Source organism: Coregonus clupeaformis, chromosome 26 (genome assembly GCF_020615455.1).
Source record: "Coregonus clupeaformis isolate EN_2021a chromosome 26, ASM2061545v1, whole genome shotgun sequence".
Taxonomy (NCBI): domain Eukaryota; kingdom Metazoa; phylum Chordata; class Actinopteri; order Salmoniformes; family Salmonidae; genus Coregonus; species Coregonus clupeaformis.
Window position 1 is genome coordinate 16,224,283 of NC_059217.1, and position 27,581 is coordinate 16,251,863.

At 40.5% G+C, this 27,581-nt stretch overlaps 2 protein-coding genes across 3 annotated transcripts in view; one reads left to right on the forward strand and one right to left on the reverse strand.

Annotated features, from left to right (window-relative positions):
- Positions 1–425: 425 nt before the first annotated feature.
- Positions 426–6,515, reverse strand: LOC121539927 (prostaglandin G/H synthase 2-like). The gene is made up of 10 exons (XM_041848574.1): positions 6,402–6,515; positions 5,909–6,025; positions 5,678–5,821; positions 5,331–5,474; positions 4,763–4,944; positions 4,208–4,291; positions 3,853–4,099; positions 2,645–2,931; positions 2,207–2,354; positions 426–1,365 (listed from the first exon to the last, which is right to left on the reverse strand). The coding sequence occupies exons 1-10, from the start codon at positions 6,463–6,465 to the stop codon at positions 953–955; spliced, it is 1,830 nt and encodes a 609-aa protein (XP_041704508.1). The 5' UTR covers positions 6,466–6,515; the 3' UTR covers positions 426–952.
- A 4,153-nt stretch (positions 6,516–10,668) lies between these two features.
- LOC121540418 (cytosolic phospholipase A2-like) overlaps positions 10,669–27,581 on the forward strand; it is a 42,467-nt gene continuing 25,554 nt past the window's right edge. Inside the window, exons 1-3 of one of the 2 annotated variants that reach the window (XM_041849272.2) lie at positions 10,669–11,055; positions 25,429–25,546; positions 26,565–26,646. In XM_041849272.2, coding sequence (XP_041705206.1) covers positions 25,514–25,546; positions 26,565–26,646 — 115 coding nt within the window. In that variant the 5' untranslated portion in view covers positions 10,669–11,055; positions 25,429–25,513. The remainder of the gene's footprint in view (positions 11,056–25,428; positions 25,547–26,564; positions 26,647–27,581) is intronic. The other variant, XM_041849273.2, reaches the window with a different exon arrangement.

Below are 27,581 nucleotides of genomic sequence, written 5' to 3' on the forward strand. Positions count from 1 at the left end.
TTGGTTGCACCAGATCTTATTTAGGGGCTTCATAGCAAAGGCGTTGAATACATATGCACGCACCACTTTTCCGTTATTTATTTTTTTGAATTCTTTGAAACAAGTAATTATTTTTATTTCACTTCACCAATTTTGACTATTTTGTGTATGACCATTACATGAAATCCAAATAAAAATCAATTTAAATTACAGGTTGTATTGCAACAAAATAGGAAAAAAACGCCAAGGGGGATGAATACGTTTGCAAGGCACTGTACATTTTTATCTTTACACAAAGTGCCCTCTTAAACAAAAAGACATGAGTTGAGAATGAGGATATCACAGTGATGCAGTAAGAGGACTGAATAGTAACCTCTGCTGCAGTGTCATTTAGCAAATGTGAAAAGATGATGGAGTCATGTATTTCATTATAGACAGTGTTTTATTTGAACAATAAGGAGTCAGCTCAAGAATTAAAAAAAACACTAAGAAAATACTTTAAGGGTTACAGTATCACAGTACAATGACTTGTAGCTATTAGCTTTACGTACTTGACATACCTAGCTATCTTTTCCCTTGCACAGTGAGTGGAGAAGCAGCTGTACGTTAGGTGGAATGTAACATTGTAACATGCAGTTAAGACGGAATGTCAGAGCCAGGTTGTCAACTAAATGTGTTAAATTCAAGTATCAGTTGTTGAACAAAGTAAAATGACATACATAAACAATATTGCTAGTGCTATTTCTGAGGTCATTAAAATAACATAATACATTAAATTAGCTCTTAGAATAAACGTTTAAACGTACAAAAGTAATGTCAAAACAATGAGGCAGTACAAAACAAATTCTCAACAACATTTCTCAATAACGCTTCCAGAATGTAATAAATTAAATAAATATTAACATAAATAAATACATGAAATGTTTATACATTTAAATGCTGAATTCCAGAAACTATTTCAGCTGATGTCTTATCAGAGCTCAGTGGTCCTTTCTTTTAAAAGTACTGTGGGGTTGACATCGTTACTCCCCGAATGTGCCGTACTGGAATTAATGGCATTGGCTCCATTGTCTTTTACGTCGGGCACATGAAAGGATGCCAAAGGGCAGGGGCCCTTGATGTTGCTGCACACCAGCCTCTGTAGGGACGCTGTGTTGATGATGTTAAAGCCGATGCTCCCGCCGAAGGTGCTGGGCTTCCAGTACTCTGGCGAACAAATGGGGTTTCCCATCAGGCCTTTCAGGGAGTAGGGGGCGCCCATCTCCACCATGGTCTCCCCAAAGATGGCATTGGTTCTAGGCTTCTCCACCAGCAGGCCTGGGTAGAGCTCCACAGCATCCACATGCCCATACATCTCCTCCAGCTCCGCAGACATCTCCTTTTCCCCTGAGAAACACAGAGAGAGAGGGAAATGTTACATGGCTCAGTCTGGCTTCTGGGAGAAAGGGATTTATGTTAGGTACTCTACTCAACCTGGCTTTTCTCAGTCGCTGACTAAGCTGATGGGGACATTATTAGGATGACACACTGATGTAATGTATCTACATCTGACCTCATGTCTTGCCGTCTGTGTTTTGTCTACAGAACAAGTGTTAGTGAAAACAATACAAGTTTGAGAGCTGTTTCATGACCATTTAGAAATTAAGCTTGACATACTTGATGCAATACAATACACATGGAAAGTCCTCCAAACTCATTCAACATCTCTCTCTCTCACTCTTACTCTCTCTGTCTCTGGCTCTTTTTCACACACACACACGTCCTGTTTATTCTCACACTGTTATTAAAGAAAAGCTTATTCTTTCTGAGAGGAATGCAGCAGGCCAGTGTGAGGCAGTGCAGAGCCTGTCGACCTCCCAGATACTCCTCTGCTTGTTTACACCCGGCTCTCTGCCATCACTAACTGCTTACACTATCTGTAACTAAAGTGCAGATCTGTTTGTCTTTGCTGTAGGCCCGAAAAGGAACTCAGTATTTCTGCAATATAACTTACAGCAGCAGGCTCCATCTGCCCAGGCTAGTTGTATTACTATTTCAATAACCTTCCATCCATCCCTTTACAGGGCTTAATTGAAAGCAGTATACCACAGGATGTCACACACTCTGTTCATTCTACTCTTAAAAGTGAATTACAATAAAGCATCACTATATTACAATCTAACTCAATCCCAATGCTTAGGATGATAAGTGTTTATGTAATAGCTGTGATGCTAATGGTGGTTCTCACCTGTAAGGTCTTCGAAGGAGGTGTATGGCTTCATGGAGAAGCGTTTCCTGTAGGCGTTAAGGGACTGGTAGCGCATCTGTCTGCTGTTCTCTATGGACTTCAGAGCCACCATCAGCACTGCAGGGGGGACATTACGACCTCCAGCAACCTAAGGAGGGACGAGGGATAAGATGTAAGTCAACCAGCCTTAAACAACAATGAGTTTCTCTTTATTTTGAATGACTGACATTCCCTCAGGGTAAGCACTAAAGTAAAATAGTTGGATCAAGTTTGCTTGAAATCCACATAATAACATGCAACATTACCATTATCAATCACCCATATTTCAACCTTGGTTCACCAGGCCCCATTTACATTCCTAATTCTGAACCACACCTTAAGCAGCTACCCAGAGCCCACAGTGTACAACCTAAATCCCACACAGAGAGAGCCTCTTACCCGTCCAGCGATCTGCTTGGTGAAGGACTCCACCAGGTTGGTGATTCCATGCGTGGTGACCACAGAGGTGTTGAAGACAAACTGCGGGTAGGAGTAGACCTGCTCCTGGATGTGGAAGGCGTCGGGCATCAGGGGGTGCCAGTGGTACAGGGTGTTGAACTCTGACGCGATGCGGTTCTGATACTGGAAACGCTCTTTGAAGAGAAGCTCCGGGTCGAACTTCAGTTTGAAGTGGTAGCCGCTCAGGTGTTGCACGTAGTCCTCGATCACTATCTTGATGGTCTCACCTACAGGAAGGAGTAAGGGGAGGGGCCATTAGTTCGAGTCTTTGTTGTTTCTTCATATGATTTATTTATGCCTCTACTCTTTACTTCAGGTTGTCCCACTGGGACAAAATCCCTTTTACAAGAGAGGGAAGTTATTAAAAACCTCCATAAAGTTAATTTTGACATAATATCACAGAGTGTTATCAACTCTCAAGTGTTGTTTTGAACCCCAATTTACATGGCACCATTAAATTGCTGACACATTAGGCTTATTAACAGAGTGACCGATCGACAGCTTTTGGTAACTGACATTAACACATTTTACATGTACATTTTAGTCATTTAGCAGACGCTCTTATCCAGAGCGACTTACAGGAGCAATTAGGGTTAAGTGCCTTGCTCACTGTACTATCAAGAACTTCATGTAAAAGGAGAAGATCACTTCCTGTGGTCAGACCCATAGCCTCCTCTGTAGCTCAGTTGGTAGAGCATGGCGCTTGCAACGCCAGGGTTGTGGGTTCGATTCCCACGGGGGGGCCAGTATGAAAAAATTTATGCACTCACTAAATGTAAGTCGCTCTGGATAAGAGCGTCTGCTAAATGACTAAAATGTACATTACAATGAGCTCTACTGTAAATATGGGTTCAAACTTTGGTTCATTAGCTCGCAATACAATAGAATTTTGGGTCTGGATAGAATATTATAGAATATTGGGTCTGCATACAATATTATAGAATATTGGATCTGGATGTCTCTATTTTAGAAGCAAAATACAGCTGTTTGCAAATACACTCAATATTTGATGGGCACAAGCTACAATAGACAATGTCAATCCAGATACTATGTAAGATCTGCAGGATCTGACCACATGGCTTCCTTATGATAATAAGCAGCAAGTCCTATACATCCTTCTTCACATGTTGCTCGCTTAGACTGCTTACCAATGAGAATGAGGCGAGATGTCTGGAAGAGCCTATCATCATCCCAGTCCGGATGGACCTCCTTCAGGACATCACAGACGCGGTTGTGTTCTCTCAGCCAAATGGTAGCATACATCATAAGACCAGGCACCAGGCCGAACGCCTCATGGCCCACAGCAAAGCGGTGAGACTCAGGGACTTGGGGAGGGTAGTGCATATCCACCCCTACCTCCTTCACCGTAGGTGGGTACACCTCTCCCTCCAACACCTATAGAGAGCAAAGGTGAGAGAAGAGATATTCAGCTGGACCTATGACAAACAGAATCTGTTCAGTGATGTTCAAGGTCATTTATAGTTGACAAGATCTGTCCAGTACCTGAAACTTCAGCTTGCCATCCGTGAAGAGTCGCAGTTTGTGTTGCCTCTCAAGGTTTTCACCGTAAATGTGACCAAGGTCCACCTGGAAATCAAGCTTTGAAATTAGTCACATACAGATGTAGGATCTTAATTTGAGCCAGTTTGCTACAGCATGAAAATAATCCTGCAGCAACAGGAAATGTGAATTATTATGTGGATTATAATTAATGGACATTTTTGTAGGGGTTGATACATTTTTAGTAAGGGAAAATAAAGTCTGAATTTTCTAAATGAAAATTACAATTTTTCAGAAGCCTTTTTAAACCTCAAAGGTTTAAATGTCCTACATTGCAGGAAAGCTCTCCTGCAACAGGGTGATCAGCTTAAGATTCTACATATGTAGACCTAGAGCTGTCTTCTTTCAGTTAACTCGATCTCTAAGGTGAACCCAGGGTTGCTAAGACCCCCCTAGCCCCCCTGTAATTTGATCCCTGGGTGAAACCATGTTGTATTGTTCAGTGCTGGTCTGTTGTGTGCTGTTGTTGTGCTGGTGCTGTCCAGTGTTGGTACTCACCCCGTGGCTCTTGGCTTTAGTGAAGGCCGGCCCCATCTTCTGGTCGGATTTGAAGAACTGGTGGGTAAAGTGTTGGGCAAAGAAGGCAAACATCAGACTGGAGCCCTGCGGGTCGGGGATAAACTTCCTCCTGATCAGGAGCTTCTTTGCCAGCATCTTAGCGTCAGGCAGCTCCTTCTTACCTGCACGGAGGAAAGCAGAGAGATTGGTTTAATTTAGAGGTTTGCTTTTTTAAATGTTGTAGTTTTATAATATATACAGGAGATGGTGCTTGTTTTCATCATTAAAATAAATATATAGCCAATACCATAGAATAACCTGATCCTATGTCCACCAAACCAAAAGCAAGCATGGGAATGCCACACGAACGTCGGTGTGGCTCAGTGAGTATGAATTTGTACTGTGAGAGTGAGAGAGAGAGAGAGAGAGAGAGAGAGAGAGAGAGAGAGAGAGAGAGAGAGAGAGAGAGAGAGAGAGAGAGAGAGAGAGAGAGAGAGAGAGAGAGAGAGAGAGAGAGAGAGAGAGAGAGAGAGAGAGAGAGAGAGAGAGAGAGAGAGAGCTTACTTACCTACGACTCCCATAGGAGTTGGGCAATCCTTGGGCAGAGGAGGGAGGGTGCGTGTGTAGTAGGAAAGGTTGGAATAGGCCTCCCAGCTTTTATAATCATAGTCTGCATTGAAAGTCGGGGGGCTGTCGATCAGATGAGAGCGAGCTGGAAACAGAGAGAACACAATTAATTAACATGAATTCAAATAAACTGTGATGACTTTGTATGTTATTGCAGTTGTAGCCCTACATATTAAATGGCCTAGTTTTGACTAAGCAAAACTTCACATCACTAGTTTTGACATGATCAAATGGCAAGAGAGAAAAGCTCATCAAGAATACTGTATGATGCTATTGAACTCAACTCACATGTCAGAACATATCTCATGATAGCATCCCTGAGGAATGAAATACTGTTGATGATATTCCAGAGCCCCTTGTAGTGGGTGAGGAGGTAATGCACTGTGTTGGGGGTTGGCTTAAGAGACACTTTAATCCACGTGAAGAATTCAGCTGTTAAATCAAAATAAAAGCATATTAATAAGGTGTTTAGCGAGATTTTTTTTTAATGTTGATTTGTTCATACAGGATTGAACTTACGTTGTGTGCAGTTGTGGCCATAGAATCCAGTGCGTGTGCAGTCGCACTCATAGTCGTCCGGGCCCATGGCCGTACACACGCCACGGTTCTGGCATGGCTGTGAGCAGCAAGGGTTGCCTGCATAGAAACATGTTTGGTTCAGTTCGACTGAGTGTAATAAATGATGATCACATAAACATGTAATTATCTGAACATTTTGATATACATGTAGGTCTACATAACAAATAATCAACATAGGTAGACTATATATCAAAATATAGCATAGGCTATCAATTCCAAAATATATATTTTTTTATATAGCCCTAAAAGAAAACGTTCATAATGTTCGATAGCTGATTGAAAAGTAATTAGATTAACTCAAATAAAAAATAAAAATAAAAGAGAATAAAATGTTTAGACACATATTGTTAACACATTGCAAATACGATATTAGAAAAGAAACACATTTAGACTGCACCAAAGCTTCATAATTACTCTCCCATCATCATTTTACCTCCTTCGCAGACAAATATTATGCCTAGAGACAGAAATAAAAGCGCCGATATGCTTCTGTTCATTCCAATGCCTTTGACCGAGAGCGCACCTCTGTTTTTCTTTCCAGCTTGAGGTACAGAACTCTGAGGTTGTGAATGAACCTGTCTGCAGCGAGGACACTTTTTATAGTAGGCGTGAGCGTGACAACCTAAGCTATTCGCTCACCCACTGGTCTCGTCGACCCATTGAAACATTATGCTTATCGATTGATTAGAATGGACTGACCAGTGGAAATGTTTGTGATGATGACTCAATACCAACTTTGGTCATAATGAGTCATCTCAGTCAAGCGAATATTAATTATGCTATAGGAAATAAACAGCAATTACTCACAATTATTCATACCTAATGATACAAGGAAATGATAGTGAATGAGTATTTCATTCAATTGATTTCCTATTGATTTCCACACAATTTTTTTAATGTTATTCAGGTTTCATAAAGTTATAGGATAGCCTATAGATATTACAGTAATGCGACTGCTGAATGTGCTATGAATTCACTTAACAAATCCATATTATATTGCTTATGTTAATCTTACTCGATAGTGACTGAATCTCAATCAATTGTATTTTATTGGTCAAAGAATAATGTCTACTTTGAACTTGTATTATATTATATTGCCAGACTTTTCAATTCCAATTTGGTATGGGTGCTTGGGGAAATGTAATTAATAGCTTTTATTGTAGGCCACAAATAGATAAATAAAATCTCGCCAATGTCCGGTCTGAGAATCAACAAACAAACTAGTCTTTCCGCGCCCTCGCGTGGAGGCATTTTACACACACGGATCATAGAGCATATGGAAAATGGATTACCGTTCTCCTAGCAGCAGGAAATTATGCTGGCGGTATTATTTTCTCCAAAATAAAACTCCCCCTGGAAAGACACTCAACTTTGGAAATATCGATTTTTTTTTTCACTCTACTGCAGTACAACTGTGTTGCACAGCATTGCAACCACCTTGGAAAAAATACATTGATAATTTGATGTAATTTTAATTGTAATATTTTATTGTTTATACCAGCATTTCTTTTGAAAAATTACACAAATACTGGTATGTTGAAAGCTATTGTGTTAACATAATACACTTTTAATAACATACAAAAATATATGTTATTGGAATTATTGGAGTCTAAGAATTTAAACCTGGTCTCTTGTGCTGGGCAACTGGTGTAATACAGAGTGCTGGTGACAATGCAATTAAGTGTAGGCTATATACATTACATATTTTATTTATTATTTTTTATTATTTAACCAGGTAAGCCAGTTGGTAACAAGTTCTCATTTACAACTGCGACCTGGCCAAGATAAAGCAAAACAGTGCGATAAAAACAACAACACAGAGTTATACATGGGATAAAACAAAACATACAGTCAATAACACAATAGAAAATATATATACAGTGTGTGCAAATGTAGTAAGTTATGGAGGTAAGGCAATAAATAGGCCATAGTGCAAAATAATTACAATTTAGTATTAACACTGGAGTGATAGATGTGCAGAAGAAGATGTGCAAATAGAGATACTGGGGTGCAAATGAGCAAAATAATTAACAATATGGGGATGAGGTAGTTGGGTGGGCTAATTACAGATGGGCTGTGTACAGGTGCAGTGATTGGTAAGCTGCTCTGACAACTGATGCTTAAAGTGAGTGAGGGAGATAAGAGTCTCCAGCTTCAGAGATTTTTGCAGTTCGTTCCAGTCATTAGCAGCAGAGAACTGGAAGGAATGGCAGCCAAAGGAGGTGTTGGCTTTGGGGATGACCAGTGAGATATACCTGCTGGAGCGCATACTACGGGTGGGTGTTGCTATGGTGACCAATGAGCTAAGATAATCACTGCCTAGCAGTGATTTATAGATGACCTGGAGCCAGTGGGTTTGGCGACGAATATGTAGTGAGGGCCAGCCAACGAGAGCGTACAGGTCACAATGGTGGTTAGTATATGGGGCTTTGGTGACAAAACGGATGGCACTGTGATAGACTACATCCAATTTGCTGAGTAGTGTTGGAGGCTATTTTGTAAATGACATCGCCGAAGTCAAGGATCGATAGGATAGTCCGTTTTACGAGGGCATGTTTGGCAGCATGAGTGAAGGAGGCTTTGTTGCAAAATAGGAAGCCGATTCTAGATTTAACTTTGGGCTGTAGAGAAAAAAACATACTACACGTCTCAGCAAGAGGGGGTGGAAATATTCAGTAAGGTCTCTACCAACCAAATATGTTTCGTTTTTGAGGGGAATGGTGTCGTAAATATCCAGCAGCACTTCGCACTCTGTCCATTCCATTGCCACCAATGCAATACACTAATTATGAAATACATACTGGGTCATAGAGAAGGGGAAAAAAGATTTGTGCCAAGGTAAAAGTAGGGTTGGAAGTACTTAGTAGGGTCTGTAGAATCTATATCTGTCATTTCATGGGGGACTAGCGAATGCGGAGTATTGCTGGTCTTTAACTCTGCCCATTCCATTGGCCCCAATGCAATACACTGTATATGTGAGGGTGATGCCTCTCTCTCGCACCACACCCGATCATCAAGGTGACTTCCTGTATTTCTGGAAGAACAGGACAATGGAATAGATGGATGGAGTCTAAAGTGAGGAGATGAGAGGGAGAAGATAAGATAAGAAAGGAATGTGGAGAGGAGATGAGGAGAAGAGGGGGGAGAGGAAGGGGAGGAGAGGAGAGAGAAGAGAGGGGAGGGAAGAGGAGTTTCTGTATATTTGGAAGAGCAAGACAATGGAATGGACAGAGTCTATAGTCTGCCTCTTGATAGCCAGGCTAGTCTACTATCTGCTCTGTCTTCTCTAATGTCTTTAATGACAGGCTCCTATATACAGTATATTGCATTGAGTGTAATGGAATGAGGGGAGTATGAAGTGCTGCTGGATATTTAGGCCACAGTCCCCCTGAAAAAATAAACATATACAGTGCCTTCAGAACGTGTTCATACCTCTTGACGTATTCCACATTTAGTTGTGTTACAGCCTGAATTCAACATTGATTACATATTTTTTCTCTCTCACCCATCTACATAAAATACCCAATAATGACAAAGTGAAAACATGTTTTTAGAAACTTTTGCAAATGTATTGAAAATTAAATACAGAAATATCTCATTTACATACAGTAAGTATTCACACCCCTGATTCAATACTTTGTAGAAGCACCTTTGGCTGTGATTACAGGGATTTTACCATGAGGCCAATGGTGACTTTAAAACAGTTACAGAGTTTAATCTGAAGTGAAGTCTCTAAGCAGTTTTCTTCCTTTCCGGCAACTGAGTTAGGAAAGACGCCTGTATTTTTGTAGTGACTGGGTGTATTGATACACCATCCAAAGCCTAATTAATAACTTCACCATGTTCAAAGGGATATTCAGCATCATTATTTTTATTTTATTTTTTTCACATCTACCAATCGGTGCCCTTCTTTGCAAGGCATTGAAAAACCTCCCTTGTCTTTGTGCTTGAAATTCACTACACGATTGAGGGACCTTACAGATAATTGTATGTGTAGGGTACAGAAATGGGGTAGTTATTCAAAAATCATGTTACCCACTATTATTGAACATGGAATGAGTCCATGCAACTTATTATTCAATTTCTTAAGCACATTTTTACTCCTGAACTTATTTAGGCTTGCCATACATAACAAAGGGGTTGAATACTTATTGACTCAAGACATTTCAGCTTTACATTTTTGTATTAATTTAGAACATGTTCTACAAACAAAATTCCACTTTGACATTAGAGGTAATGTGTGTAGATCAGTGACACAAATATCAATTTAATCCATTTTAAATTCAGGCTGTAAGACTACAAAATGTGGAAATAGTAAAGGGGTTTATATACGTTCTGAATGCACTGTATGGTTTAGTAGAGACCCTACTCGACCACCCTACTTCCAACCACACTTTTACCTCAGCACAAATAATATTTTCCCACAACCCAATATTGTGAACATAACAGTCTCAATATTATATATTTCAATAGTGCTATTTTTTGTTTTAAAAATTTTTCATATTCTTATTTTTTATAATTCATATTTCTCATTGTTTTCATAAATTCCTTCTTGCGTTATTAGCACAATTAAAGGGCCATTGATTAAAATGTAATATCTTTTGAATGAAATGTTTTGAAATGCGGGCTTTTATTTTTGAAGGTTTCCTCATTACCATACACACGTTACGTTGTTGTTTGTGCTGCTGGTAGAGCCAAGATGGAAGCAGGGTCGCACTTTTGGAAATGATTGCGTACCTACACATGTAGCGTACCTACGCATGCAGCTTACCAAAGGAATTTAAATATCTGCAGGTTTCTCAGCAATTTATCTCGCCTTCTCTCATGGGACGCCTTTGAGGTCAGTAGGCTAGCCTATAGAAATTTCTCTAACGCAAACTATGCGCCACATTTCAGGTTTCGATTCGTCCCCAGAAAAGTTCTGCCTTCCTAAACTATCAAAGCTGGAAGTTGAGTTGCGCTACAGCAGTGAATACGTTTTTCGAGAGACAGTGTTTAGCACCTCCCGCTCCTCGTAGGCAGTGGAACCATTCATCTGCATGGAATGACATATTTTCCAGGATTTATGAGCTGATACTGTTTTCAAGGTAGGTGGGAAAATAACTGGCATTCCTCTATGTTGCATATTTGTTACAACACAAAGAAACACCTTAGGCCTGTTATGTAGGGCATATGTTTGTATAGCCTATTTAACCATTTGGACACGCTGCCCTTTGCGAGATTGCTGAGCACAGTTGTGTGTCCAGTGTATTGACTTCATGATCTTTATGTAATTGGCAGAGATAATATATTTGCCTTATTAGACCACAATTTAATTCCATTGTTAGCCAATTCGATCATAACTTTAAATACCTTACATCCTTATCATTTAGTTAATTTAGTACAAATCAGCAAGGAATCATCAACTCTCCTTTGAATGACCTTTATGCAATTCATAAAATTATCAACCACTGAAGATATTTCGCAAATAGTGATGTCTGATCTATCTGGGATTGATTATACGCAGGATCCTTAACCGGATGAAACCAACCTAGCAGACTAGGCTAACATGACTAACCTAGCGGTGAGTAGGCTACTAGTGATGGGAGGTATGGCTCTTTTTACTGACTCGGATCTTTTTCACTCATTAAGCGAAAAGAACGAATCGTTCGACTCATTTCGTTCATTTGTGTCAGTAATGTCCAGAGCGGTGAACGATTTACTGAAAACTAGAAAGAGTCATGATTCTACAAGCTTCTCGTTCACATGTCGTTCATCATAAGGGGCTTATTGGAGCTGTCATTTGTGACTGAGACTTGTAAAAGTGTGCTTTAAACAATGTACATTGGTTGATTGCAAGGTATACAAATACGATTATTTCTTGATACATTTCAAATGAGGTCTAGTTGTGACCGCAACCGGACTAGATTGTAAACGATTCGATGTGTGGTAAATTTACTATTGAAGAAAACGCCCCTTTATAATAAAGCTTTAATAACTTTTGCAATGTGACATAGACTACAGTTGAGCAGAGGCGTTTTTACGATTTCCGCACATGGGAAACATTTGTTTGCAGCCCCCCATTTCATGCAATTCTATGTTATTTACATGATAGAAGACATTAGCTGAATCTTTTTTAATACCACACAAATGACCAAAATGAGTGACTACTCTGACAAACCGAGATCAATCTGGTCTTGAATTCAAACAAACAATAGCCCAGGCCAATGAAGCAACACACAGATTGTACAATATTAGGAAGAGATATAGTACCAGTCAAAAGTTTGGACACACCTACTCATTCCAGGGTTTTGCTTTATTTTTACTATTTTCTACATTGTAGAATAATATTGAAGACATCAAAACTATGAAATAACACATATGGAATCATGTAGTAACCAAAAAAGTGTTAAACAAATCAAACTATAAACACCCTTTGCCTTGATGACAGCTTTGCATACTCTTGGCATTCTCTCAACCAGCTTCACCTGGAATGTTTTTCCAACAGTCTTGAAGTACTGAGTGGCGCAGCAGTCTAAGGCACTGCATCTCAGTGTTTGAGGTGTCACTACAGACTCCCTGGTTCGATTCCAGGCTGTATCACAACAGGCCGTGATTGGGAGTCCCATAGGGCGGTACTCAATTGGCCCAGCGTCGTCCGGGTTTGGCCGGTGTAGGCCGTCATTGTAAATAAGAATTTGTTCTTAACAGACTTGCCTAGTTAAATAAAATAAAAAGGAGTTCCCACATATGCTGAGCACTTGTTGGCTGCTTTTCCTTCACTCTGCTGTCCGACTCATCCCAAACCATCTCAATTGGGTTGAGGTCGGGGATTGTGGATGCCGGGTCATCTGATGCAGCACTCCATCACTCTCCTTCTTGGTAAAATAGCCTTTACAGTGCCTGGAGGTGTGTTGGGTCATTGTCCTGTTGAAAACAAATAATAGTCCCACTAAGCCCAAACCAGATGGGATGGCATATCGCTGCAGAATGCTGTGGTAGCCATGCTGGTTAAGTGTGAATTCTAAATAAATCATAATAATAATAATAATAATATGCCATTTAGCAGACGCTTTTATCCAAAGCGACTTACAGTCATGCGTGCATACATTTTTGTGTATGGGTGGTCCCGGGGATCGAACCCACTACCTTGGCGTTACAAGCGCCGTGCTCTACCAGCTGAGCTACAGAGGACCACGCGAGTGTCACAGCGAGTGTCACCAGCAAAGCACCCCCACACCATAACACCTCCTCCTCCATGCTTTACGGTGGGAAATATACATGCAGAGATCATCCATTCACCCACACCGCGTCTCACAAAGCCACAGCGGTTGGAACCAAAAATCTCAAATTTGGACTCCAGACCAAAGGACACATTTCCACCGGTCTAATGTCCATTGCTCGTGTTTCTTGACCCAAGCAAGTCTCTTCTTATTATTGTTGTCCTTTAGTAGTGGTTTCTTTGCAGCAATTCAACCATGAAGGCCTCCTCTGAACAGTTGATGTTGAGATGTGTCTGTTACTTGAACTCTGTGAAGAATTTTTTCGGGCTGCAATTTCTGAGAGCGGTAACTCTATTGAACTTATCCTCTGCAGCAGAGGTAACTCTGGGTCTTCCGTTCCTGTGGCGGTTCTCATGAGAGCCAGTTTCATTATAGCGCTTCATTTATTTTTGCGACTGCACTTGAAGAAACGTTCAAAGTTCTTTAAATCTTCCGTATTAACTGACATTCATATCTTAAAGTAATGATGGACTGTCATTTCTCTTTGCTTATTTGAGCTGATCTTGCCATAATATGGACTTGGTCTTTTACCAAATAGGGCTATCTTCTGTATACCCCCCTACCTTGTCACAACACAACTGATTGGCTCAAATGCATTAAGAAGGAAAGACATTCCACAAATTAACTTTTAACAAGGCACACCTGTTAATTGAAATGCATTCCAGGTGACTACCTCATGAAGCTGGTTGAGAGAATGCCAAGAGTATGCAAAGCTGTCATCAAGGCAAAGGGTGGCTACTTGAAGAATCTCATAGTTTTGATGTCTTCACTATTATTCTACAATGTAAAAAATTGTAAAAATAAAGAAAAACCCTTGAATGAGTAGGTGTGTCCAAACTTTTGACTGATAGTGTATGTATATATATATATATATATATATATATATATATATATATACACACACACACACACAGTGCATTCGGAAAGTATTCAGACCCCTTGACTTTTTCCACATTTTGTTACGTTACAGCCTTATACTAACATCGAATAAATTGTATTTTTCCTCATCAATCTACACACAATACCCCATTAAAAAAAAAAAAAATGTTTGCAAATTTATAAAAAATAAAAAACGGAAATATTACATTTACATAAGCATTCATACCCTTTACTCAGTACTATGTTGAAGCACCTTTGGCAGTGATTACAGCCTAGAGTCTGCTCTGGTACGACCCTACAAGCTTGGCACACCTGTATTTGGGGAGTTTCTCCCATTCTTCTCTGCAGATCCTCTCAAGCTCTGTCAGGTTGGATGGGGAGTGTCGCTGCACAGCTATTTTCAGGTCTCTCCAGAGATGTTCGATTAGGTTCAAGTCCGGGCTCTGGCTGGGCCACTCAAGGACATTCATAGACTTCTCCCGAAGCCACTCCAGTGTTGTCTTGGCTGTGAGTTTAGGGTCGTTGTCCTGTTGGAAGGTGAACCTTCGCCCCAGTCTGAGGTCCTGAGCGCACTGGAGGAGGTTTTCATTAGGGATCTCTCTGTACTTTGCTCCGTTCATCTTTGCCTCGATCCTAACTAGTCTTCCAGACCCTTCCGCTGAAAAACATCTGCATAGCATGATGCTGCCACCACCATGCTTCACTGTAGGGATGGTGCCAGGTTTCCTCCAGACGTGATGCTTGGCAGTCAGGCCAAAGCGTTCAATCTTGATTTCATCAGACCAGAGAATCTTGTTTCTCATGGTCAGAGAGTCTTTAGGAGCCTTTTGACAAACTCCAAGCGGGCTGTCATGTGCCTTTTAGTGAGGAGTGGCTTCCGTCTGGCCACTCTACCATAAAGGCCTGATTGGTTGAGTGCTGCAGAGATGGTTGTCCTTCTGGAAGGTTCTCCCATCTCCACAGAGGAACTCTAGAGCTCTGTCAGAGTGACCATCGGGTTCTTGGTCACCTCCCTGACCAAGGCCCTTCTCCCCCGATTGCTCAGTTTGGCTGGGCGGCCGGCTCTAGGAAGAGTCTTGGTGGTTCCAAACTTCTTCCATTTAAGAATGATGGAGGCCACTGTGTTCTTGGTTACCTTCAATGCTGCAGAAATGTTTTGGTACCCATCCCCAGATCTGTGCCTTGACACAGTCCTGTGTCGAAGCTCTACGGACAATTCCTTCAACCTCATGGCTTGGTTTTTGCTCTGACATGCACTGTAAACTGTGGGACCTTATATAGACAGGTGTGTGCTCTTCCAAATCATGTCCAATCAATTGAATTTACCACAGGTGGATTCCAATAAAGTTGTAGAAACATCTCAAGGATGATCAATGGAAACAGGATGCACCTGAGCTCAATTTCGAGTCTCATGGCAAAGGGTCTGAATACTTATGTAAAAAAGGTATTTCTGTTTTTTATTGTTAATGAAAGTGCAAAAATGTCTAAAAACCAGTTTTCGCTTTGTCATTATGGGGTATTGTGTGTAGATTGCTGTGGATTTTTATTTATTTAATTCATGTTAGAATAAGGCTAACTTAACAAAATGTGGAAAAAGTCAAGGGGTCTGAATACTTTGCGAAGTTACTGTATCTACAGCTATTCATTTGGTCTCCCATCCAGGATTTTAACCAAGCAAGCTTAGCTTTGATATTTGTCACTGACTACTACCAATGTGCTATCGTGAGAATGATCTCTTAATAACTAAATACAGTAGTACAATAGTATATTCACTGTTGCTATCAAAGTCATTCCAAAGGGTAGGTTTAACAGAGCAAATTAAATTTACCCATATACTAAATGTACCCATATATGTACCCATATACTGTATCATCAATGATACTCTTTAGGCCTATATAGCATTTGCAAAGTCATCAACATCTATAGTTTCAATTCAACCCAGGCTTCAACTAAAAATAGACAATAAATATAGGCCTTGGGTTTCAAGCTTTGGTGATTTCAAATGTAATCTTCAAGGTAATCATTAATATGTTTGATTCACTTCTCCATCTCAACCAAAAATCAATGTTAAAGAAGATGACTAAATCAAATCAAACTTTATTTAAAGTTTTATTCCTATTGTTTAACTTAGAGTTTTGGTTGAGATGGAAACGTGAATCCAACATATACATTTTTCATTTGTAGACAAACTGGAATTAAAAGACAGACTAAGTCAGTGGCACAAAAGATACAGTACATCTCCTTCAAATGTTGATATTTGGTTGTGTTGACAACCAAACACAATTCAATATCACTTTTGCAATACAGTAAATAGCCTAAAGTTAAGGCTATTTTATAAACTAATGTCATAGTATTTATTCAACCTTAAAATTAGTAAGACATCCATGGCCACACTTTGAGGTTAGCCTACTATAACTATGAATGTCTTCTTATGTAATCATATGTGACGAGTATTGAGTATACGAAGAGGCAGGACGCAGACGCAGGAATGAACAAGGTCAAGGTTGACTTAATAATGAGAAAGAGAATAACAAAGAGAGAGTAAACGACACGACGCTTAACAAATCACACACAACAGAACAGTCTCCTCTGCTTCCTCCTGCAGTGCAGCCTGCCCCATCCTCACCACTGAGCACCACATCACTGTCTGTCTCAGTAGTTACTCTCTGTAAAGCAAAGTTATTATAATAACTTAGTTGTATATTTTTTGCTCCTACTGTGGTAGGCTCAGTTTTTAACGTTAGGTTCTTACTTCATCCTTCTACAGTGAGGGGAAAAAAGTATTTGATCCCCTGCTGATTTTGTACGTTTGCCCACTGACAAAGAAATGATCAGTCTATAATTTTAATGGTAGGTTTATTTGAACAGTGAGAGACAGAATAACAACATAAAAATCCAGATAAAAACGCATGTCAAAAATGTTATAAAGTGATTTGCATTTTAATGAGGGAAATGGGTATTTGACCCCTCTGCAAAACATTACTTAGTACTTGGTGGCAAAACCCTTGTTGGCAATCACAGAGGTCAGACGTTTCTTGTAGTTGGCCACCAGGTTTGCACACATCTCAGGAGGGAATTGTCCCACTCCTCTTTGCAGATCTTCTCCAAGTCATTAAGTTTCGAGGCTGATGTTTGGCAACTCAAACCTTCAGCTCCTTCCACAGATTTTCTATGGGATTAAGGTCTGGAGACTGGCTAGGCCACTCCAGGACCTTAATGTGCTTCTTCTTGAGCCACTCCTTTGTTGCCTTGGCCGTGTGTTTTAGGTCATTGTCATGCTGGAATACCCATCCACAACCCATTTTCAATGCCCTGGCTGAGGGAAGGAGGTTCTCACCCAAGATTTGACGGTACACGTCCATCGTCCCTTTGATGCGGTGAAGTTGTCCTGGCCCCTTAGCAGAAAAACACCCCCAAAGCATAATGTTTCCATGTTTGACGGTGGGGATGGTGTTCTTGGGGTCATAGGCAGCATTCCTCCTCCTCCAAACACGGCGAGTTGAGTTGATGCCAAAGAGCTCCATTTTGGTCTCATCTGACCACAACACTTTCACCCAGTTCTCCTCTGAATCATTCAGATGTTCATTGGCAAACTTCAGACGGGCATGTACAGTGGGGGAAAAAAGTATTTAGTCAGCCAACAATTGTGCAAGTTCTCCCACTTAAAAAGATGAGAGAGGCCTGTAATTTTCATCATAGGTACACGTAAACTATGACAGACAAATTGAGAAGAAAAAAATCCAGAATATCACATTGTAGGATTTTTTATGAATTTATTTGCAAATTATGGTGGAAAATAAGTATTTGGTCACCTACAAACAAGCAAGATTTCTGGCTCTCACAGACCTGTAACTTCTTCTTTAAGAGGCTCCTCTGTCCTCCACTCATTACCTGTATTAATGGCACCTGTTTGAACTTGTTATCAGTATAAAAGACACCTGTCCACAACCTCAAACAGTCACACTCCAAACTCCACTATGGCCAAGACCAAAGAGCTGTCAAAGGACACCAGAAACAAAATTGTAGACCTGCACCAGGCTGGGAAGACTGAATCTGCAACAGGTAAGCAGCTTGGTTTGAAGAAATCAACTGTGGGAGCAATTATTAGGAAATGGAAGACATACAAGACCACTGATAATCTCCCTCGATCTGGGGCTCCACGCAAGATCTCACCCCGTGGGGTCAAAATGATCACAAGAACGGTGAGCAAAAATCCCAGAACCACACGGGGGGACCTAGTGAATGACCTGCAGAGAGCTGGGACCAAAGTAACAAAGCCTACCATCAGTAACACACTACGCCGCCAGGGTCTCGAATCCTGCAGTGCCAGACGTGTCCCCCTGCTTAAGCCAGTACATGTCCAGGCCCGTCTGAAGTTTGCTAGAGTGCATTTGGATGATCCAGAAGAGGATTGGGAGAATGTCAGATGAAACCAAAATAGAACTTTTTGGTAAAAACTCAACTTGTCGTGTTTGGAGGACAAAGAATGCTGAGTTGCATCCAAAGAACACCATACCTACTGTGAAGCATTGGGGTGGAAACATCATGCTTTGGGGCTGTTTTTCTGCAAAGGGACCAGGACGACTGATCTGTGTAGGATAAGGAAGGAAAGAATGAATGGGGCCATGTATCGTGAGATTTTGAGTGAAAACCTCCTTCCATCAGCAAGGGCATTGAAGATGAAACGTGGCTGGGTTTTTTTAGCATGACAATGATCCCAAACACACCGCCCGGGCAACGAAGGAGTGGCTTCGTAAGAAGCATTTCAAGGTCCTGGAGTGGCCTAGCCGGTCTCCAGATCTCAACCCCATACAAAATCTTTGGAGGGAGTTGAAAATCTGTGTTGCCCAGCGACAGCCCCAAAACATCACTGCTCTAGAGGAGATCTGCATGGAGGAATGGGCCAAAATACCAGCAACAGTGTGTGAAAACCTTGTGAAGACTTACAGAAATCGTTTGACCTGTGTCATTGCCAACAAAGGGTATATAACAAAGTATTGAGAAACTTTTGTTAATGACCAAATACTTATTTTCCACCATAATTTGCAAATAAATTCATTAAAAATCCTACAATGGAATTTCCTGGAATTTTTTTCCTCATTTTGTCTGTCATAGTTGACGTGTACCTATGATGAAAATTACAGGCCTCTCTCTTCTTTTTAAGTGGGAGAACTTGCACAATTGGTGGCTGACTAAATAAAAAAAATTCCCCACTGTATATGTGCTTTCTTGTGCGGGGGGGGGGGGGCACCTTGCGGGTGCTGCAGGATTTCAGTCCTTCACGGCGTAGTGTGTTATGAATTGTTTTCTTGGTGTCTATGGTCCCAGCTGCCTTGATATCATTGGCAAGATCCTCCCGTGTAGTTCTGGGCTGATTCCTCACCGTTCTCATGATCATTGCAACTCCACGAGGTGAGATCCTGCATGGAGCCCCAGGCCGAGGGAGATTGACAGTTATTTTGTGTTTCTTCCATTTCCTTGGAGACTCAGTCAGAATATATAAGCATTCTGAGCTTTGATCAACACTGGGAGCAATAATTAGATGTTGACCCATTAGCCTAATAGATGTTATTTGTTGTGTACAAAATATATATTTTATTATTATTTTCATATTAGACAAAATTACCCTTTTACTGGCACACCTGTATTTGGTTCTGGACCTTGGTCTCCTCATATGCAGGGGTGTTGTGCTGCTGGAGCGTGGAGGAGCGGCTCTCCCTCACTTTTTTCAATTTGAGAATACACAGAGCTGGTAAAACTATTTCTGGAAAATGTATTCTAATAGATTCTAAATAAATTATATTTAATTACCACAACAATTCCATGAAAAACGATAGAATGACAAAACAAAATCAAAATGTATAGCAGCCTAGAGGTAGGTAAATGGTGGTTTGATAGTTGATAGTTCACCTCTCTGTTTTCTTTTATTCTATGTCTTCAAGCTAATCAAATAAACGTTGTTTTTTTATGATACAGCGTGTAAGCTACACAATACAATAGAATGCCTACTCGCAAGAAAGCTCTCGTGGCAAACAGTGCAATCATATTAAGCTACAGTTGAAGTCGGAAGTTTACATACACTTAGGTTGGAGACATTTTTCTTGTTAACAAACTATAGTTTTGGCAAGTCGGTTAGGACATCTACTTTGTACATGACACAAGTAATTTTTCTAACAATTGTTTAGAGACAGATTATTTCACTTATAATTCACTGTGTCACAATTCCAGTGGGTCAGAAGTTTACATACACTAAGTTGACTGTACCAATATACAGCTTGGAAAATTCCAGAAAATGATGTCATGGCTTTAGAAGCTTCTGATAGGCTAATTGACATCATTTGAGTCAATTGGAGGTGTACCTGTGGATGCATTTCAAGGCCTACCTTCAAACTCAGTGGCTCTTTGCTTGAAATCATGGGAAAATCAAAAGAAATCAGCCAAGACCTCAGAAAATAAATTGTAGACCTCCACAAGTCTGGTTCATCCTTGGGAGCAATTTCCAAACGCCTGAAGTTACCGCGTTCATCTGTACAAACAATAGTACACAAGTATAAACACCATGGGACCACGCAGCCGTCATACCGCTCAGGAAGGAGACACCTTCTGTCTCCTAGAGATGAATGTACTTCGGTGCGAAAAGTGAAAATCAATCTCAGAACAACATCAAATGACCTTGTGAAGATGCTGGAGGAAACAGGTACAAAAGTATCTATATCTACAGTAAAACAAGTCCTATATCGACATAACCTGAAAGGACGCTCAGCAAGGAAGAAGCCACTGCTACAAATCCAGACTACGGTTTGCAACTGCACATGGGGACAAAGATCGTACCTTTTGGAGAAATGTCCTCTGGTCTGATGAAACAAAAATAGAACTGTTTGGCCAAAATTACCATCGTTATGTTTATAGGAAAAAGGGGGATGCTTACAAGCCGAAGAACACCATCCCAACCATGAAGCACAGGGGTGGCAGCATCATGCTGTGGTGGTGCTTTGCTGCAGGAGGGACTGGTGCACTTCACAAAATAGATGGCATCATGAGGAAGGAAAAGTATGTGGATATATTGAAGCAAAACTCAAGACATCAGTCAGGAAGTTAAAGCTTGGTTGCAAATGGGTCTTCCAAATGGACAATGACCCCAAGCATACTTCCAAAGTTGTGGCAAAATGGCTTAAGGACAAAAAAGTCAAGGTATTGGAGTGGCCATCACAAAGCCCTGACCTCAATCCTATAGAAAATGTGTGGGCAGAACTGAAAAAGCGTGTGCGAGCAAGGAGGCCTACAAACCTGACTCCGTTACACCAGCTCTGTCAGGAGGAATGGGCCACAATTCACCCAACTTATTGTGGGAAGCTTGTGGAAGACTACCCGAAACGTTTGACCCAAGTTAAACAATTTAAAGGCAATGCTACCAAATACTAATTGAGTGTATGTAAACTTCTGACCCACTGGGAATGTGATAAAATAAATAAAAGCTGAAATAAATCTGTCTCTCTACTATTATTCTGACATTTCACATTCTTAAAATAAAGCGGTGATCCTAGCTGACTTAAGATGTATTTGGCTAAGGTGTATGTAAACTTCCGACTTCAACTGTATATGTATTTAAATTACGTTATAGCCTACAAATAGCTATACCATTTAGTCGTAAGCTTATTAGGCTATACTGCACATTATTGTTGCTTGTTGTTGGTTGTTCCTGAACTGGCCGAATGGCAGAGCTATTCATCAGCACCACATGTTGGTTCAACTTCTTTAACACCATTGCGCGATCCTGGCTACGTCCTTTCAGCACCACGAAGGGCATTCCAATCACTTAAAATGGCATCTCATCAAGACCTTTTGCCTACGCCTAATAGTCATACTCATCACTTATTATTATTATTATTATTATTATTATTATTATTACAATAGAAGATTATCACTTCTCACAATGGTGCTCGTTTATTAAAGTTTGATCGAAGCTAATCCAATGTTTTGCAAGATCACATAATGATTCCTTTGCATTTTACATAGCAGAACAGAATATTATAGTATAGCATTGTAGGCCTATAACATTACTGTTACACCAAAAAACCCTCCTAATTTCTAATGAGATTTTAGGATGGTTAGCTGAAGCTGAATAGTAAAAAAACAAAAAGTGCTCATGCGCCAAAACTCAACAGAGCGCCACCAGAAAGGTTAATGGTGTTAACAAACTATCTCCTCTAATTCTCTCGAAACAGTAGTTCAAGAATATCTAAATGCATATCCCCATGAAACTGATTTGAGATCAATCAAATGATTGGCATGGAGATGCAGTTTGGATGTTTCACCGGTAAAACGTTGAGAATTATCATTCAAAGATTGACAGTTTGGCCTATTTTGAAATTAGGTATCCTATGCCTAAATTGGTGTTTGAGGGTATTTTCTTTAGACAATATGAGTGGGCATAGACAGACGTTGCAATTGGAGGATGCCTTTTATGCATATTCTATAATGATAGGCTATTCAATTGGCTACATCTGTCAGTACAAACTTTGATTGAGGAAATTATGTCATTTACATAATTGTTTGGCTCTCCCTCACCTAAAGACATTTCACTGCACCACTGCTCATATGTAGTTGCAGCCATGGTTAAGTTGCTTACCTTAAGAGTTATTAAACATAACTAAACTGGATTATTGCCTGCCTGGTCTCCTTTATGACATTTAACAATATTATCAACTGGTGTTAGCAATTGTTTTCATTGCTGTATCTTGCCTTTAGTGATGGTGGAAATAATTGATACGGTTACATATCGGGATATTATTTTTGACGATATATTGAATCATTTTGACAATATCTCAATATTATTTTTGAGCTAGTTGGCTGTACCTGCCCCAAAACTCCAGTACTTTTCCTTCATAGCTTGTTCTCCATCTTCTTTTTACATAGGTAGGCAATTTGTTTTCAGCACTTTTATTTCCATGACTGATCAAAACTTGTTTTCTCAAGGCTCTCTCTTTTCCCTCTGTAGCAGGCATATGGTGAGCAATAGGTTTGGAACATCGAATCACAATAAATATCGAACCGTGAGAATCGCAATACATATCTTATTGGCAGCAAAGTATCGTGATAATATCGTATCGTGAGGTCCCTGGCAATTCTCAGCCCTACTGGCCATGTAAAATTTTTATATTTTATCTTCATTTTTGTAATTGCCATTAATTTGGATCAAAGTCACAGCATTTAGGTTAATTAAATGTTATTGTGTCCCGCCACTCTCTATGAGCAGAGTGATATCTTAACATAACACAAGTGTCCCAGCATGGTATATTACTGCATGTTAGTTACCGGTACGTCTGTGCAAGGAGTTTGAAATATGATGTTATATTCTCTGACCATGGCTTTGTGCTTAGGAACATTCAAATTCAGTCATGATATTGTAATTTTAAATGTGATTAATCATTATTGTTATTCCATTCCATTAATCCAATAATGATGCCAGTAGTTATTAAGCACATTGGCACTGCTTTCTTTAATGTCCCTGGCAGCTAAAGAACCAGACGCCCACTCAGTAGTGGCAGAACGTCAGGCCCTGCTGTGTCTGTGTTCCTGTCCAATCTACTCCTATTGCTTTGTGGATCTTTCAGAAATATGGTGCACATGCAGGTCACCACGTCGCAGCCCGAACGGGCTCATTCAGAACTTGGACCATCCATTCAAACTACGTGACCAGCACTGCGAACACACACACCACACTACGTGCATGAACTGCTCAGAGAAATGCTACGCTTTATTGAACAACTGAGAACTGAGGAAAGCCTCGTAGCCACACTGAGCTTGTGACACACACACGCACGGCGACACACACACAACATTATCAGACTGTGGTTGCATCTTTCACTTCGCTGAGTCACATAGGCCTCTCTCTCTTTTCTCTCTCTCTCTCTCACACACACACACACACACAGGCCTATCTAAGTCCTGTGGCTTTAGCACACTTCCTCTCTCCCCGGGTCCTACACTCACTACAGTAGTTGCTAACCAGTTACACAGTTATTTCAAGGCATTATTTTAGGATTTGCATCATCACTGTTACAGTAAACTGTTTCATACACCAGTACAAATACATTTTTTTTCACTAACTCTGCCACAAGTTACTTTCATATCTGTCTTTTCATCGCATCCTTTACATGATGATGCTCTGTGCGTCCCCAGAGTCTGTAGATGCTACCACACCGTCCCTTACATCAGTGGGATTCAAAGTCGGGGCCGCGGAGGAACTGCAGTGAGGTCGCCAAAATACAAATAAATACAAGCGTATTTTTTTTTTTTTTTTTTACAAAAATGTATGAGTACATATTATTGAATGGAGCAATATGCAAACATTTTTGAGAAAGATAATTTGAAATATACAATTTTATTGAGTAAATGTATTGATTGGTTTCTTTTCATTTTGATAAGAGATGAAAATGCAATGAATTAAAGGTTATTTGTTGATGTATAAATCTAAATGTAACGATTTTAAGGTTGTGTCATTAGATTTGGGGTGGAGTGGGGTCGCATGAAATTATTGTGAAAAGAATGGGGTCCCCAGAAGTTCTGGCAGGAAAAAATTGGGTCCCTGACTAAAAGGTTTGAATACCACAGCGTTACATGATGATTCTCTGTGCGTCCTTAGAGTCTGTGGATGCTACCACACCATCCCTTACATCAGCCAAACTCAACTGGCGGCCCGCGGTCCCGGTCCAGACCCAGAGAAGGGTCAATCCGGACCGGACAACATAGCATTTTGTTATATAAAAGTCAATACATTATTTCCAGACAGCTTTAAAAAATCTATCCAGCTCAGCGGCCTCTTTAACTCAACAACCTCTCTTTCTCGCTCTCTCTCGAAGCAACGCCCACCTCTACTAGTGCCCCGTCTAATCCAATCGCGTGTTATATGCAAATACAAGAGGCAGCGTGTTACCCAATCACATTAATCCAAATATCCTCTGTAGAACCTTGGGACAAGCAGGCAGAAAGAAACAGAAAGATTTGACTGCAGTTCAACTGTAAATATCACAGATAGAAGGAACTTAGTTACCAGTATTCAATCTAAGTTGACTCTGAAAACCATATATTCAAAGACAAGTGGACGGAACAGTATTTATTCATTCTCCCCACAACTACAACTATAACAAGATGTTTCCTAAGTCGTAGACGACTATGTTCGTTACTACCCTGTACCACAGTGCCAGTAAAGGACGATATCCATCCGGACCTTTGCCACCTAGGAAATGTGTCCCTGGACCTTCTCAAATAGTAGTCAAGTACCCCTGCCTTACATGATGATGCTTTGTGTGTCCCCAGAGTCTGTAGATAGTACCCAGTATCACTGGAGGATCTTCCTGAGTTCAAGGAGACTGGACAAGAGGGGAACACCAACCAGCCAACCATGTCTTCCATTGACCCCTACCAGTACATTATTGTAAGTCCACACATGTCCACTTCATTCAAAGTCTTTGGCATTTACAGTTCCAGTAATGAGGGGGAACCCACTGCTTTAGATAATAAGACTATCTTGGAACACATACTGTTTCTGACTAAGATAATTTGTTCTGCCTTGGCTTGTATGTAAGCTCAGACCCTGATGAGGACAGCAGTATAACTTCAGTTGAAAACCTCTATCTGTTTTCTGTCTCACTCTATCAGCACATTAGTGGGCAGCACTGCATGTTTCTCGTCATTGCAACTCTAGGCCTACTATATATCATGGTAGGATAAAGAAGGCACCCTGCTGGTGCTGAAGTCTGGTCTAGTGGTAGTGCTGCCGACTCCGGACCACACATTGTCCCTTGTGTGGCATGGGTTCAAACCCTGCCTGCACCTTCATATCTGTATTACTCTATCTAGCTGTCTGCTCTTCTCATTTGTGACTTTCTATTTCAATAAAGAAAACACAAATAAAAACTATTTTTAAATGAAGAAGGCGCCCTACTGGCTTGACTTGGAGATATGCTACTGTACTATAGCCCCACCATGGCAGTCTAGTTCCCAGTGAGAGTCTGTGCCTGCTTCTGAGTCTCACTCATCACTGTTACACTGTAGTGAAGACTAGCAGATCTACAGATTCACTGAAAGAGGAATGGTGATGAGACAAAATGACATCATCATACCCTATGTTTACAAATGACTGCCTGACAGATGAACCTAAAACAAAACAATAACAAGGCCACAGAAAAAGACCAGCAGCTGCCCCATAGTTGGGGTAAGGGTGCTCTGATAATCTTTAATAGAAAGAGAAGGGATCGGACTCACACCTCACCTTGACACCTCTTGTATCATATGATTGTATCTATGCCCAGGTTTAGACAAAAAGTACAGTTAAAATTGTACACACTGTCCCTAAGTAGTTCTAGGCAGTTGTTGGAGTTCAAGTGTGCTAGATCTGTGCATGTGTGATGAGTTTGTCCTGGCTCACAGGCTATGTTGATGTTTGTGTGCAGGTGGAGCAGCAGTTCTCTCACAAGTTCAGAGTGACGGTGGTGCGAGCTAAGAATGTCACTAAGGGAGCATTGGGTGACATGTGTAAGTGTGACAACATCCTGTTATTCCACATGCGTCTAGTTCACATGTTAACAATCACAAATTCTCCAACATAAAAACATATCACAGGGAGTTGTCAGTTCTGTATTTAAAAACGAATCATTTACGTTGCGTCGTGAAATGTGAATTATTCCAAATACTCAAGACCTGCCAGACTATTCAAACACTTCATATTAACTTGCTCTTATATCTGTGTAATAAAAAATATAGTCATTGTGTTTATCTATGTTATGTGTTTATCAAACATATATCTACGGTAGGTTTGTATCACTCTCTGTACATTTCTATGTTAGCTTGTATGTACACTACCAGTCAAAAGTTTGGACACACCTACTCATTCAAGGGTTTTTCTTTATTTTTACTATTTTTTACATTGTAGAATAATAGTGAAGACATCAGAACTATGAAATAACACATATGGAATCATGTAGTAACCAAACAAGTGTTAAACAAATCAATCTTCAAATAGCCACCCTTTGCCTTGATGACAGCTTTGCATACTCTTGGCATTCTCTCAACCAGCTTCATGAGGTAGTCACCTGGAATGCATTTCAATTAACAGGTGTGCCTTGTTAAAAGTTAATTTGTGGAATTTCTTTCCTTCTTAATGCTTTTGAGCCAATCAGTTGTGTTGTGACAAGGTAGGGGGGTATACAGAAGATAGCCCTATTTGGTAAAAGACCAAGTCCATATTATGGCAAGAACAGCTCAAATAAGCAAAGAGAAACGACAGTCCATCATTACTTTAAGACATGAAGGTCAGTCAATACGGAACAATTCAAGCAAAAACCATCACGCGCTATGAAACTGGCTCTCATGTGGACCACCACAGGAATGGAAGACCCAGAGTTACCTCTGCTGCAGAGGATAAGTTCATTCGAGTTACCGCTCTCAGAAATTGCAGCCCAAATAAATGC